General features: G+C 43.7%; 1 protein-coding gene across 7 annotated transcripts in view; it reads left to right on the top strand.

The window, feature by feature from the left end:
• The window catches only part of NUCKS1 (nuclear casein kinase and cyclin dependent kinase substrate 1), a 101,342-nt gene extending 87,722 nt beyond the window's left edge, over positions 1-13,620 (top strand). For all 7 annotated transcript variants that reach the window (XM_077295134.1, XM_077295132.1, XM_077295139.1 and 4 more), the window contains 3 exons: positions 6,495-6,647; positions 8,635-8,781; positions 12,146-13,620. In XM_077295134.1, the coding sequence (XP_077151249.1) occupies positions 6,495-6,647; positions 8,635-8,781; positions 12,146-12,357 (512 nt within the window). In that variant the 3' untranslated portion in view covers positions 12,358-13,620. The remainder of the gene's footprint in view (positions 1-6,494; positions 6,648-8,634; positions 8,782-12,145) is intronic.
• Positions 13,621-16,247: the final 2,627 nt, after the last annotated feature.

Genomic DNA, 16,247 nt, shown 5'->3' with positions numbered 1-16,247 from the left:
TTTACAGCTATTGGTTTCTATAGAGGTCCGATAGCTACTGTTACGCAGGTGCCAGCGGCGCCATGTTGCTGGAGAAGAGAAAAGTCCTTCACCAAGATGGCACCACCTGCGCAGTAGCAGCTCTGAGCGATCGCCGACAGCTGCTATTGCACATGTGTGGGCGGCACCATCTTGGTGGAAACTTCTTCTTCTTTTTTTTTTTCTTCTCCACAAGATGGCGGTGTCTGCGCAACAGCAGCTAATCGGATCTCTATACAGATGGCTGCTACAGTGTTGTGGGCGTTAATTTCAAAACAACTTTTTTTTTTTTCTTTTTCGCTTGCCTCGCTCAAGTAAATCTGCAAAAGGGAATAAATGCACAGTAACAGTAAACGATTATGCTGCAGCGCAGGTGTCAAGGCCGGCACCTGCCTGCAGACCTTTTTTTTTTTTTTTCGTCAAGTATGTGATGGTATTCATTATGCAAACTAGGGTGCAGATCACTGAGGGAGCAGTGACCAGTCAGCAGACTGCATTATGAATATCTAATCAGAGCGCCACGTACATGAACCCTGCCTTAGGACACAAGCATTTCACTAAGGCCGGTTTCACATTTGTGTTTGGAGCAGCTGCGGACTTCCTCCGTGAATCCCCGCCCTCCGCCGCTAGCTCCGCCTACTTCTGCATGCCGCCCGCATGCGGCCTGCGTACCTATCTTTAACATTAGGTACGCAGGTCGTGCGGCTGTATGCGGAGGCTGCCGCATGCGTCGTTTTGACGCTGCAGATAAAAAAAAAAAAATGCTACAGGCTGCGTCCTACGCTGGTAGCTGAAGGGTCAAAACGACGCATGCGGCAGCCTCCGCATACAGCCGCACAACCTGCGTACTTAATGTTAAATATAGGTACACAGGCTGCATGTAGAAGTAGGCGGAGCTAGCGGCGGAGGGCGGGGCTTCACGGAGGAAGTCCGCAGCCCTCTGCAGCTGCTCCAAACGCAAGTGTGAAACCAGCCTAACACAGTACTGAAAATAAACATTAAGTAACAGCCACAAGACCGATTTTCATCAACCAAGGTATCATTTTATATAACGGCACCGACCTGACACTGTAGGTTACTATGCACAACCCTGCTGACAGGTTTCCTTTAAGGGGTTGATCTGTTTACATAGCTCTATTTGTGTTTAACCCCTTAATGACCACCAATGTCTTTTAACCCCTTCACCCCCAAGGGTGGTTTGCACGTTAATGACCGGGCCAATTTTTACAATTCTGACCACTGTCCCTTTATGAGGTTATAACTCTGGAACGCTTCAACGGATCTTGGCGATTCTGACACTGTTTTCTCGTGACATATTGTACTTCATGATAGTGGTAAAATTTCTTCGATATAAGTTGCGTTTATTTGTGAAAAAAACGAATATTTGGCGAAAATTTTGAAAATTTCGCAATTTTCCAACTTTTAATTTTTATGCCCTTAAATCACAGACATATGTCACGCAAAATACTAAATAAGTAACATTTCCCACATGTCTACTTTACATCAGCACAATTTTGGAACCAAAATTTTTTTTTGTGACGGAGTTATAAGGGTTAAAAGTTGACCAGCAATTTCTCATTTTTACAACACCATTTTTTTTAGGGACCACATCTCATTTGAAGTCATTTTGAGGGGTCTATATGATAGAAAATACCCAAGTGTGACACCATTCTAAAAACTGCACCCCTCAAGGTACTCAAAACCACTTTCAAGAAGTTTATTAACCCTTCAGGTGTTTCACAGGAATTTTTGGAATGTTTAAATAAAAATGAACATTTAACTTTTTTTCACACAAAATTTATTTCAGATCCATTTTTGTTTTATTTTACCAAGGGTAACAGGAGAAAATAGACCCCAAAATTTGTTGTACAATTTGTCCTGAGTATGCTGATACCCCATATGTGGGGGTAATCCACTGTTTGGGCGCAGGGCAGAGCTCAGAAGGGAAGGAGCGCCATTTGACTTTTCAATGCAAAATTGACTGGAATTGAGATGGGACGCCATGTTGCATTTGGAGAGCCCCTGATGTGCCTAAACATTGAAACCCCCCACAAGTGACACCATTTTGGAAAGTAGACCCCCTAAGGAACTTATCTAGATGTGTGGTGAGCACTTTGACCCAACAAGTGCTTCACAGAAGTTTATAATGCAGAGCCGTAAAAAAAAAAAATCATATTTTTTCACAAAAATTGATCTTTTCGCCCCCAATTTTTTATTTTCCCAAGGGTAAGAGAAGAAATTGGACCCCAAAAATTGTTGTGCAATTTGTCCTGAGTACACTGATACCCCATATGTGGGTGTAAACCATTGTTTGGGCGCAGAGCAGAGCTCGGAAGGGAAGGAGCGCCATTTGACTTTTCAATGCAAAATTGACTGGAATTGAGATGGGACGTCATGTTGCGTTTGGAGAGCTCCTGATGTGCCTAAACATTGAAACCCCCCACAAGTGACACCATTTTGGAAAGTAGACCCCCTAAGGAACTTATCGAGATGTGTGGTGAGCACTTTGACCCAACAAGTGCTTCACAGAAGTTTATAATGCAGAGCCGTAAAAATAAAAAATCATATTTTTTCACAAAAATGATCTTTTCGCCCCCATTTTTTTATTTCCCCAAGGGTAAGAGAAGAAATTAGAGCACAAAAGTTGTTGTGCAATTTGTCGTGAGTACGACGATACCCCATATGTGGGGGTAAACCACTGTTTGGGCGCATAGCAGAGCTCGGAAGGGAAGGAGCGCTATTTTACTTTTCAATGCAAAATTGACTGGAATTAAGATGGGATGCCATGTTGCGTTTGCAGAGCCCCTGATGTGCCTAAACATTAAAAACTCCCACAAGTGACACCATTTTGGAAAGTAGACCCCCTAAGGAACTTATCTAGATGTGTTTTGAGAGCTTTGAACCCCCAAGTGTTTCACTACAGTTTATAACGCAGAGCCATGAAAATAAAAATTCTTTTTTTTTTTCACAAAAATGATTTTTTTAGCCCCCAGTTTTGTATTTTCACAAGGGTATCAGGATAAATTGAACCCAAAAAGTTGTTGTCCAATTTGTCCTGAGTATGCTGATACCCCATATGTGGGGGGGAACCACTGTTTGGGCGCATGACAGAGCTCGGAAGGGAAGGAGCGCCATTTGGAATGCAGACTTAAATGGATTGGTCTGCAGGCGTCACGTTGCATTTGCAGAGCCCCTGATGTACGCAAACAGTACAAACCCCCCACAAGTGACCCCATATCGGAAATTAGACCCCCCAAGGAACTTATCTAGATGTGTTTTGAGAACTTTAAACCCCCAAGTGTTTCACTACAGTTTACAACGCAGAGCCGTGAAAATAAAAAATCTTTTTTTTCCCACAAGACTTATTTTTTGGCCCCCAGTTTTGTATTTTCCCAAGGGTAGCAGGAGAAATTGGACCCCAAAAGATGATGTCCAATTTGTCCTGAGTACGCTGATACCCCATATGTTGGGGTAAACCCCTGTTTGGGCACACGGGAGAGCTCGGAAGGGAAGGAGCACTGTTTTCCTTTTTCAACGCAGAATTGGCTGGAATTCAGATCGGATGCCATATCCCGTTTGGAAAGCCCCTGATGTGCCCGAACAGTGGAAACCCCCCAATTATAACTGAAACCCTAATCCAAACACACCCCTTACCCTAATCCCAACAGTAACCCTAACCACTCCTCTAACCCAGACACACCCAACCCTATTCCCAACCGTAAATGTAATCCAAACCCTAACCCTATCTTTAGCCCCAACCCTAACTGTAGCCCCAACCCTAGCCCTAACCCTAGCAATAACCCTAGCCCTAACTCTAGTCCTAACTCTAGCCCTAACCCTAACCCTAATGGGAAAATGGAAATAAATACATTTTTTAATTTTTTTTGTTTTTCCCTAACTAAGGGGGTGATGAAGGGGGGTTTGATTTACTTTTATAGCGGGTTTTTTAGCGGATTTTTATGATTTGCAGCCGTCACACACTGAAAGACGCTTTTCATTGCAAAAAATATTTTTTGCGTTACCACATTTTGAGAGCTGTAATTTTTCCATATTTGAGTCCACAGAGTCATGTGAGATCTTGTTTTTTGCGGGATGCGTTGACGTTTTTATTGGTAACATTTTCGGACACGTGACATTTTTTGATCGCTTTTTATTCCGATTTTTGTGAGGCAGAGTGATCAAAAACCAGCTATTCATGAATTTCTTTTTGGGGAGGCGTTTATACCGTTCCGCGTTTGGTAAAATTGATAAAGCAGTTTTATTCGTCGGGTCAGTACGATTACAGCGATATCTCATTTATATCATTTTTTTTATGTTTTGGCGCTTTTATACGATAAAAACTATTTTATAGAAAAAATAATTATTTTGGTATCGCTTTATTCTCAGGACTATAACTTTTTTATTTTTTTCCTGATGATGCTGTATGGCGGCTCGTTTTTTGCGGGACAAGATGACGTTTTCAGCGGTACCATGGTTATTTATATCAGTCTTTTTGATCGCGTGTTATTCCACTTTTTGTTCGGCGGTATGATAATAAAGCGTTGTTTTTTGCCTCGTTTTTTTTTTTTTTTCTTACGGTGTTTACTGAAGGGGTTAACTAGTGGGCCAGTTTTATAGGTCGGGTCGTTACGGACGCGGCGATACTAAATATGTGTACTTTTATTGTTTTTTTTATTTTATTTAGATAAAGAAATGTATTTATGGGAATAATATATTTTTTTTTTTTTCATTATTTTGGAATATTTTTTTTTTTTTTTTACACATTTGGAAAAAATTTTTTTTACTTTTTTACTTTGCCCCAGGGGGGGACAATACAGATCGGTGATCTGTCAGTTTGCATAGCACTCTGACAGATCACCGATCTGCGATAAGTGCAGGCTGCTTCACAGTGCCTGCTCTGAGCAGGCTTCTGTGAAGCCACCTCCCTCCCTGCAGGACCCGGATCCGCGGCCATCTTGGATCCGGGTCTGGAGCAGGCAGGGAGGGAGGTAAGACCCTCGCAGCAACGCGATCACATCGCGTTGCTGCGGGGGGCTCAGGGAAGCCCGCAAGGAGCCCCCTCCCTGCGCGATGCTTCCCTGCACCGCCGGCACATCGCGATCATGTTTGATCGCGGTGTGCCGGGGGTTAATGTGCCGGGGGCGGTCCGTGACCGCTCCTGGCACATAGTGCCGGATGTCAGCTGCGATATGCAGCTGACACCCGGCCGCGATCGGCCGCGCTCCCCCCGTGAGCGCGGCCGATCGCGTATGACGTACTATTCCGTCCTTGGGAAGTAGGGCCCACCCCACATGGACGGAATAGTACGTCTAATGACAGAAAGGGGTTAACTGACCTGAGACGAGTCTAGCATCCCCATACAGGTGACAATCCAGCAGCTGTCGGCTGTACACTATAGCTGACAACTTGCTGCATCAGCCACGATCTGTTTGCACCGTCCAAATCTGTGTAACCCCTTAGATGCTGCTGTCAATAGTGACTACATTATTGTAAATGCTTAAGTGTGGCGGGCTTCCTCTTTATCCTAATTGGTGCCCTCAGATCATGATTGTGTGGTCCTGATGTTTGCCATGGCCATTCGCGACCAAATAGCGGCCTTAGTCTGACGGCTGTTGTAACCTACGATAAAAATATACTTTTTCATTTGTCATGCCACTTTGCATTAATTCCTGAAAACTGAAAAGGGTTAATAAACTACAGTACCTGACCGCAGTTTTCAATATGTCAGGGAGTGCTGTTTTTAAAATGCTATCTTTTGGGGGTTTCCCAGTATATGGGACACCTAAAGTCACTTCAAACATGGATAAGTCCCTACATTTTATTTGTAAATTTGCTTTAAAAAATGAAAAATTCCTGCTACTTTTAAACTTCCTAAAATTCTAATAAAATACCATTTTACAAATGGTGATGTAAAGCAGACATAGGAAAATGTTATTTATTAATGTTTTGCTGTGATATGACTATCTGGATTAAAGGGATAATCATTCAAAGTTTGAAAATTGCTAATTTTTTTTTTTTCCTTTTTTCAAATTTCTGATATCTTTTATAAATAAACACAACATCGACCTAAATTTACCATTATCATAAAGTATGTGTCACGAAAAACCACTGGGATTTTTTTTAAGTGTTCCAGAGTTATTACCACATAGTGACATTGGTCATATTTAAAAAATTTGGCTCCGTCACTAAGGGGTTAAAAACTGGCAAGACAACTGTACTGTGAGGAACATGTTTATAGTACTCAATCCTCATTTTATGAAAAAATATATTTATTTTTTTTCTGAATGTTCACTTATAGACTGGTCGAAAAGTCATCTATTCAGTCCATTCCTGCCCTGTCTCCTGATAGTACACCCAGGGAGGTGTAACTTGGCTTTCCTTTGGAAGGCATAAACTCTCATGAGACTAATTTTCCATTTCTCCTGGGAAGAAAAATTCTTCCTGCTCACCGTTTCGTTCTTTCTCTTCGGTTTCAGCTGACAGTGATGATGAAAAGGAACAGCTTAAAAATGTGCGTCAACAAAGACAAGCTGCATCTAAGGCAGTCTCTAAACAAAAGGAGATAACGGGAGATGCTGGGAGTGAGGAGGAGGAACCGGAAGATGAAGATGAAGCACAGTTTTTGGAAAGTGAGTTTTAAAAAGCAAAACTAAAATGTCTTTATTGTGGACTAGTTATTTTAAAACTAGTACTGTTCTTGACATGCAACATTTTTGTTTAAAACTGGGTTATATATGTAAAAAAATGATGCTGAGCCATCCAGGCAGGTAATGGACTACATTGCTTTTTAAAGGGTCACCAGGTTTTTTGCTACCTTATCTGAGAGCTGTATAATAAGGATATACACTCTTAATTCCAATGGTGTCCCTTACTGGACTGCTTTCTGCAGATTTGATAAAATCTCTTGATCTGCATATCTGTTCTCTGCAGAGCCCTGTATAACCCCTTCACCCCTTGACAGCTTTCAGTGTACACTGCGCATAGGTAGAAAGATGCCTTATGGGGGTGTATATATCAGGTTGCAAGGCCCTACTAGTCCTGTACTGGTGATTTCCTGCTAAGTTGTTTTAGAAAATCCATAGCAGAGGTGCACAACCATCGGCTCGCAAACATGATAGTATCTAGTCACAAGTATTTTCCAATACATGTAGACCAGTGGTGTGTATTACCTTAAAGGGAACTTGTCACCAGTCTCTCCCCCCCCCCGCCCCAGGGCGTTTTTAAGTAAAAGAACCACCATCAGCAGCACTAAGGCGGAGGAAATGGGGGCTGGAGCAGGGCATGTAACAGCAACACAGGAGGCTGCGCACAGACGCAAGAGGGGGATAACTGACGGCTGGGGGGAGGCTGAAACAAGGGGACACCATACCTCTAGGACTCAATACAGGTATGGGGCGCAATTTATAAAAGTCTGCTCCTTTATTCACTGTAGCCTATGGGAGAGGGGAAACTCCTTGCTGTTTCAGAATCTGGCATATATTATGGGGAGTGCTAATTGCACCTTCTTGTTAGGCCAGTCTCACACGTCCAGATAATTCCGGTACCGGAATTATCCGTGTCCGTGTGCCCGTGCGTTTCTGTGGCACACCTGCGGCACACGTGTGCCGCCCGTGTGCCGACTGGGTACCACACGTACCGTGCAGGAGACAGCGCTAGAGAGAAGCGCTGTCCCCCCCACGTGGTGCTGAAGCCGCCATTCATATCTTCTCTGCAGCAGCGTTTGCTGTAGAGAAGATATGAATAATCCTTTTTTTTTTTTTTTTGTTTCTCGAGTTTAACATAAAGATCCCTGTCCCCACCCCCTGTGCGCCCGCCCGCTGTTATTAAAATACTCACACGGCTCCCTCGCTGGTGCTGCTTCCTGTCCTGGCCGCACCTTCTACTGTATGAGTGGTCACGTGGGGCCGCTGATTACAGTCACGAATATGCGGCTCCACCTCCCATAGGGGTGGAGCCGCATATTCATTTCTGTAATGGGCGGCCTCACGTGACCGCATACAGGAGAAGCTGCGGCCAGGACAGGACACTGCGAGGGAGGCGGGTGAGTATTCTAATAACAGCGGGTGGGCTCACGGGGTGGGAGGGGGGTTGGGACATGGATCTTCACGCTGCTGCAGAGAAGATATGAATGGCGGCTACAGCACCATGTGGGGGGGGGACAGCGCTTACTGTAGCGCTGTCTCCTGCACGGCACACGGACTGCACACGGACAACGTCCGTGTGCGGTACGTGTTTTACACGGACCCATTGACTTTAATGGGTCCATGTAATCCGTGCGCTCCCACGAACACTGACATGTCTCCGTGTTTGGCACACGGAGACACGGTCCGCAAAAAATCAATGACATCTGCACAGATGCATTGATTTCAATGTGTCTACGTGTGTCAGTGGCTCCGGTACGTGAGGAAACTGTCACCTCACGTACCGGAGCCACTGACGTGTGAAACCGGCCTTAGGTGCTAGTTCATTTTTAGGTTTCCTGCCTATTCAATATTTCCCCACTGGATAGGGGAAAATGTCCAAACTTAGAACACCTTTTCTTGAATGGTTGTTCAGTAGTGGACAACCTGTTTAATATGGAACACAATTTTTACAACAACATAATTTCATCTTCAGAGGATTCTGGCAGTGATGAAGACTTCATGGTGGAAGATGATGATGACAGGGATTATGGACGATCAAAGAAGAAGAAAAAAGTTGTGAAAAAATCTAAGCCTGAAAAGAGGGAGAAGAAGGTACCGAAGCCTAGGCTAAAGGCTACAGGTAAGAAATTACTGTTGGCATAATATCAACCAGGACGGCACCATAAAAATATAGTTGGTGGGGTCGAAGCAGCTTGGTTAAACAGCAGATGATTGCTGTGCAAAAAAAGGAAAGTAATGCATTCTAGTCTGATCTAGGATGTCATTAATGTTTTCCCCATACATTATTCCTTAGTCAGAACAAAATTTTGCCCAGCTGTACTTTCCCCAGTAGGCACAGCAGATTTTCCTGCATTTGTAACTTGTTAATGGATAGCCAAGATAGGTGTTAGTTTTTGTTTTTTTTGAATTTTAATCATTTTTATTTAGTAGGATTTTACACCCTAAACTATTTATATTTGCATATATCACTTCCAAAAAACAAGTCCAACAATATTACATAGCCAGTCCTGAGAAATAGGTGATTGAATTGATATGCAAATTGCGACAGTAAGTCTGAAGCCTATCACTACAGCTGTATTCCTTGCCCAGTGCTACCACTGCATCCATGCTATGTGACTTAAGGCAATGGAGCGGTCAGTCAAGCAGTAGAAGCTGGTGCTGGGTGATGACGGAGTGGGTTCAGATCTTCCATAGTTATTTGCATATTCAAATACTGATTTCTCAGGATCGTGTTTGTGATGTAAAGCTATTGCTGGACTTTACTTTGACAATCACCATGCAAATATAGTTGTTTAGGAAATCCTAACAGCTTTCCTTTTAGCTATATGCAGTGAATTGTTGCTACTGCTGGATATGGTGTGAAGCTTACAGAGTAGACCTCATTTTAATTCATCATTTACTAGTACATGAGAAGATAAGCAATGTTTTAACAATTTTGGTAGAGAAGGAAGCAAATCTGACATTGGTAATCAAAATTCTCAATTGAGATAAAATCTGTATTTGATGAAGACAGACTTTCCCGTTACTGAGCTAGATGGCAGCTGCTACTGATGCTCTATGTAGCTTGGAGGGACCAGCTTTGCCTCTAGCGTCTCCCGTCTACATAAAATTCTATCTGCAACTGCCATCTCATATCTTGGAAATGGGAAAGTCTGTCTTCACTGAAACTGATGATAAATGATCAATTTTAACAAAGGAAATCTGAGATATTACAAAGTTGCTTATTTTCATGTGTACTATTTATTTTATGAAATAAAAATTAAAACGACAGTTACTCTAAATTTTCACAATGCGTTCACTCATAAGTCAAATTACTTCCAAGCTGTCACGTGAGAACGTAGTTTAATCTGCATATATGGGGTTAATCTGTAGGTTGACGGCATTCTGAATCTAGCCTGTGCCTTGGATGAAAAGGGGTGCACTACTTATTCGTATAGTGAAAATAGCAAAGGGGTGCACTACCTAGCTAGTCTATACATAGCAATATTTGGACAACAAGAGAAAGGTAGACTAATACGGTATGCACAACCACAACCTATATAAAAGTATCAAAACACCTTTATTAACACCTCACAAGTATATGTATAAAAACATTTAAAACATGGTACAAAATTCAGTACAAAAAGTCACACCCCAAAGTCTGAGCCCACTATAATCGCAAAATGATCATAACAATTAATATTGTATATGCATTGAACCCTGTGTACACAAAAGCACCAACCCTACATATGGTCTATGTTTGGGCTGAATCACATAAGCTATGTATGCCCAATCACCTGGCTACTGAAAACCAAGACATAAATGTCCTTTGGGGAAAATGCCGGCAGCCGCAAAGGAAAAGGAAATACATGTAATCCCAGTGGATACAACCTGATTTGTTGCTAATAGATCAGGGTCCAAAGCATCCTTATTCCTGGGATCATTGGAGGAACAGGATGGACCATAAGAGTACAACAGTCATATATGTAGGACAGGACTCCAAGAGATCAACTCCCTATCAAAAGGGATCAAAAACATGTATAATAACCCCAGAATATGCGGGGGGGGGGGGAAGCAGGCCCCACGTGTATTAAAGCTGCTGCTCATATACTTTTTTTTAAAAAAAAATTTCAAGGGAAATTTACCAAGTTGTTATTAAATTGTATGCCTTCCATATTTTAGAAATGGTGCTAACATAAGGCAGCTGAAGACGGAAGGGAAACATTTAGGCTAAGTGCACACGTCGCAGAATTTCCGCGGCAATTCTGCAACTCCTGCCACGAGTATATCCCATGCGGTATTGGCATGCATATTCCTGCTACAAACTAGCGTTTTGCAAGCGTAATTAGCTTGCAGAATGCTAGCGTTTTCCAAGCGATCTGTAGCATCGCTTGGAAAACTGATTGACAGGTTGGTCACACTTGTCAAACATAGTGTTTGACAAGTGTGACCAACTTTTTACTATTGATGCGGCCTATGCAGCATCAATAGTAAAAGATAGAATGTTAAAAATAATTTAAAAAAAAATGGTTATACTCACCTTCTGATGGCCCCCGATCTCCTCAGCGGCTTTCGTTCCTATAGATGCTTTGTGTGCAGGACCTGCAATGACGTCGCGGTCACGTGACCGCGACGTCATCGCAGGTTCTTCACACAAAGCATCCATGGGAACGGAAGTGGCCGCGTGCACCGCTGAGAGGCGGGAAGACTCCGGGGCCATCAGAAGGTGAGTATATCACTATTTTTTTTATTTTTATTATTTTTTTTTAACAATTAATATGGTGTCCAGTCCGTGGGGGAGAGTCTCCTCTCCTCCACCCTGGGTACCAACTGCACATGATCTGCTTACTTCCCACATGGTGGGCATAGCCCTATGCAGGAAGTAAGCAGATCAATGCATTCATAGGTGTGCGGAAACCCCGCAATTCCGCAAATTTAATGAACATGCTGCGTTTTTTTCTGGAATGCGATTCCGCTCAGGAAAACGCAGCATGTGCACAAAAAATGCGGATTGCTTTCTATTAAATAGGATGCTTAATGTGAGGTTTTTTTCGCGTTTTTATAGCGAAAAACGCAAAAAAAAACGCAAAAAATCTGCTACGTGTGCACACAGCCTTAAAGTTTAAAAATTGATGTTTTTATGAATAAAAGTAAATTATAATTTACAGTGTCACTACATTATTTCTTTTAACTCAGATATTGAAACATTCCAGAGTTGTTGCCAAATAAAGTGACATATCAAATTTGAAAGTTTTGTCCTGGTTGCTAGTGGGTTAACAAGATCAAATCTTTTGAGGGCATTTTTGTGTTGGGACCTCCCAGTCCTTCCAGTGTAGGGCCAAAATGTTATGTCATACTTCTTACAATGTGGTTCAGATCCTTTTAAAAGTAGCTCATAAAGGCCCCACATTCTGAAGAAATGGCACTCCTAACTGTCCATTACTGTCCCTTTCTAGAGCAACTTCTGCAGAGCATTTATTTTTCACTAATATATATTTTTTTAGTAACACCCAGTCCAGCAAAGGCCAAAGGAAAGAGCCGCCCTGCAGCTGCGGCAAAGGCAACAAAGGAAAAATCTCCTTCACCCAAAGCTGAGGAGGAAGAGGAAGATGATGAACCAGAGACACCACCCCCAGAGAAGAAACCTGCCAGTCCTCAGCAGGAGAAGTCTGGTGAAGAGGCATCTGATGAAGAAGCGCAGAGTACAGAAGACTAAGTTGTTGGGTTGGGGGGGGTAAGGGTGTGAGGGTGATTGTTGGGGGAGATTTTATTAAAAAAACCAAAACAAGTTATAAAAAAAAAAAAACAATAAAGCAGACAGACTTGGTTTAGAACATAATTTAGGCTACTGCTTGACTTTTTCACCTCCAATTCTGTCTTTAATTTCTGTTTTAAGAGTTACATATGCGCTTTTCTATTTTATCCAGCAAAAGGTGATACTTTTTGCCATTTTTGGGGTTAATGGTTGGTTGCTCCCATCACCTGTTTGAAATAAAGCCATGCACATTTTTAGTAAGTCTGCATTGCTGATATATGTTTTCCCTTTGCCATTTTGTTTTGATTTTTTTGTTTTTTTTTTACTTTCATTAGATTGTTAGTGGTCTGAATGGTAATCTGGAAATTAAAATATTCTCTGCTGTTCAGTAGTTTCATTTGTATATGGATATTTCCCTCCTGTTAACTAATGGGAAGCTTCCCATCCTACCGTTTTATACAATGACATGTGTGTTCCCTTCTTTTGCTATTTTATTTTGTCAGACAATTTAAGCCTTCATGGAGAAACCAAACTCCTGCAAGTGTTATCTGTTTTAAGAGTTTTCCACTAGTAAACATTACCAGTGAAATCAATTACAGACACCATATGAAATGCAAATACTCCCGTTCTTCAGCAGCACCATTCCAGTCATGTTGGTGCAGTTGTTCTTAGAGTGATGTAACGTTGCTGTTTCGGGTGCAGCCAATGAGCAGCTGCATCTCATTGATATTTAGCCAGTGGACATACTGTTAAATGTAACAAAGGCTGGTACGTGACTTATTAATGTCACATTGTTTGGGAACAGCGGCTCACAATGGCTAAATGTCAAAACGGCAGGAGTTCAGTATCCAGCTACTTTGTTTGGTATCCTGAATTGATTACTTTTATTAAAGGGGTTGTCCACTACTGGACAACCCAGTTTAAACTGGTGTGCAGTGTTGCCCAAATATACTGCTGAGATTCTTGGTAGTTTCACCTTCCTGATCATGCAGGTATCTTAAAATCATGATTAACCTTTTATGAATTGACTTTTTTGAAGGTACTGACAAAAGATGTGTATTTAAAATTTGTCAGGATACATAATATAAGCAATTTGTATTTTTAATTGTTGGAAACCATCTTATAAAAGTTGAAAGTGATCTGTTGCGTCTCAATTTTCTCCTTATTGTAAAGAAGCTGGTTATAATGAAAATAAATCATGAACATGCAGTTGGTATCACACTACTTTTGGCTCTGTTTATCATTCAGAAAGCGGTTTCTAGAAGGCTTTAAGTTGTAGTCTTTTTTTTTTTTTTTTTTTTTGGCACCCATGACTGCACCATGAGTAAGGGGGGAACCTCTCTTCAAGGACCGGAAACCTTCAATATAAAAAGGGCGGCTCCTCTTTGCATCAGTTGGTTTCCTGTAATTGATGGGAACCCCTCAGTTAAGATTCAGACCTGAAATCTATGAAGAAGATGAAAATGGCCTGGGTTTAGCAAGCAGGGGTCTGCTGCGGCTGTCACCAGGTGCTGGTAGCGCCTTGGAGGTCCCTTTGGGGTGCCCTTCCTGAGCGAGCGTGAGCTGGTAAGGCTACGTTCACATTTGTGTTGGGCGCAGCGTCGTCGACGCATGCGTCCCTATCTTTAACATGGGGGCGCATGGACATGCGCCGGTATGCGTTGTACTGCGTTTTACGACGCATGCATCATATAGATGCACAAGACAGGGCGCAGGTGACGCTACTTGTAGCGTTTTTCCTGCGCCGAAAGTCCCAATCTGTAGGATCTTATGACAACGCATGCGTCGCAAAACGCTGCGTTGTGTACATGCGTTGTTGGTTGCGTCGCCGACGCTGCGCCCAACAACGCAAATGTGAACGTAGCCTAAGAAGGCCTTATTGCCGGTAAACCACGCAGCCCTGAGCGCATTGGCGCTCTAGGTGATTACAAGAGGATGGCAGACACTTGGCTGCTGCGGCTGTTGCTGGTAAGGCCATAGAGGTCCTGAAGTGGTGCCCTCCCTGATTGATCTGGGGCTGAACACTGATGTGGAGGTGCTTCCCTGGCATGTCAGGTGCAGAGAGCTGACGCGGTCCTCACCTGTCTGTCGGCAGTATGACGGGAGGACACTGCGGTCTGACCGGGTCCAAGCAGGTGTATACAGAGCGCTTTGGAAGTCGCGCTTTGACAGACAGCTTCTGGGGGCAGGGGTGGACCAGTGCACGCCGGCCAGTGGTCCCACGTGAGTATGTAAGGGACCACCGGAGAGCTGGTAATGGCTACATGTCAGATACTGACAATGGATGCTCAGCAGCCATAGTCACCGCTTCAGCAGGAGTTGCTTCAGAGGCCAGAAAAGAGGCACCTTTCATGTCCCCATGGCAAGCATACATCCCAGCAGCCTCATCCGTGCAGCAGCACTGGGGGCTACTCGGGCAGCAGATAGGTACCGTAGGAGCCAGTAGCTGTCACAGTACCAGAATAGAAGAGACTGCAGTCTCCAGGGGAGATCTTTCTGACGACATGCAGCCTCCAGATCCGGTACCCGTGTAAGTGTCTGAGTGGTGAATAATCTATGAGAAAGTACAGCTGGCTGTTTTCTCTCTTGTCTTCTCGCATGTGCGCTGACTACTTGCGGGGTGGCATAGGAGGTCCCTAGGAAGTGTAAGACTTAAACAAACCATAGGGTGTGCCCCCTCTGTGGACAGCTGTTGAGGACATGGACGAAAAATTATGCCAGGCCTGTATAGGGCAGACTATGTCAGAGGAGTCCCCTGGTTTTGCTGCCAGCTTGAGGACCTTAATTAAAGCGGAGGTACAGAAGTCTTAGTGCTCTGGTCCTGGCAGAGGATGGGGGGGGGGGGGGGGAGAGGAGATCCATAGAATCCTCTTCAACACCTGAGCCCTGTACTGGGTTGGAGAAGTACCCGTGGGCATCTGACCAGTCTGCTGCCTCGTCAGTATGATGCAAGATCGTCACTGCTTCCCCGTAGAGGGAACGGATAAGCTAATGAAAGCTATAAGCTGTACTATGGGTCTGGTGGACCAAAAAACTAAAATCTGCTCAGGATGTCAAGTTCATGGGCCTTGAGCAGAGGAAGCGTAGGAACTTCTTGATAAATGAGCAGTTGCAGAATCTCATTAGAAGGGAATGGGAGAAGCCGGATATAAAGCAATGTCTAGCTTCGTTTAAAACAAAGTATCCCTTTGAAGAGGGAGATTCCTCCTCTTGGGATAAAGCCCCAAGACTGGACGTAGTGGTATCCAAAATTTCAAGGAAACTTTCTTTGCCATTTGATTACTTTGGGTCGCTAAAGGAGGCGCTGGACAGGACTGACCGCTGCCTGGAAGACCTCGGTGGGGGCTCTAAGGCCGGCAATCGCAGCCATCTGTGGCCAGATCTCTGAAGGTCTGGCTGGATAACCTAGAGGACCAGCTTGAACAGCAAGTACCTAGAGATACGATCTTGGCATCAATTCCAACCATCAAAGGAGCAGCAGCATTTCTAGCGGATGCCTCAGCGGACTCGGTGAGATTGGCAGTGAGGTCGGCTGCACTGTCAAATGCAGGTCCCAGAGCGGTCTGGCTGAACTGTTGGCCAGGGGACATACAGGCAAAGACCAAGCTTTGTTCCCTTGTGATGGTAAATTCCTGTTTGGTCCTGCCCTTGACGAAATTCTTGAGAAGGCAGGGGATACAAAAAGGGTTTCCCGGCGCTCCTTTTGGAGAGGTCACTATGGTCGCAAGAGACCACTCGGAGACGAGGACAAGCTGACAGAGCAGCCAAAGAGGTTTCTTTTTCGGATAATCTTCCCAGGAGTCCAAGAAAGCCTACCCCAGTGACTCGTCTTCCCAGGTGGAGGGAAAAAT

The sequence above is a fragment of the Ranitomeya variabilis genome, chromosome 3 (genome assembly GCF_051348905.1).
Source record: "Ranitomeya variabilis isolate aRanVar5 chromosome 3, aRanVar5.hap1, whole genome shotgun sequence".
Taxonomy (NCBI): Eukaryota; Metazoa; Chordata; class Amphibia; order Anura; family Dendrobatidae; genus Ranitomeya; species Ranitomeya variabilis.
This window is presented reverse-complemented; position numbering and strand designations above follow the sequence as displayed.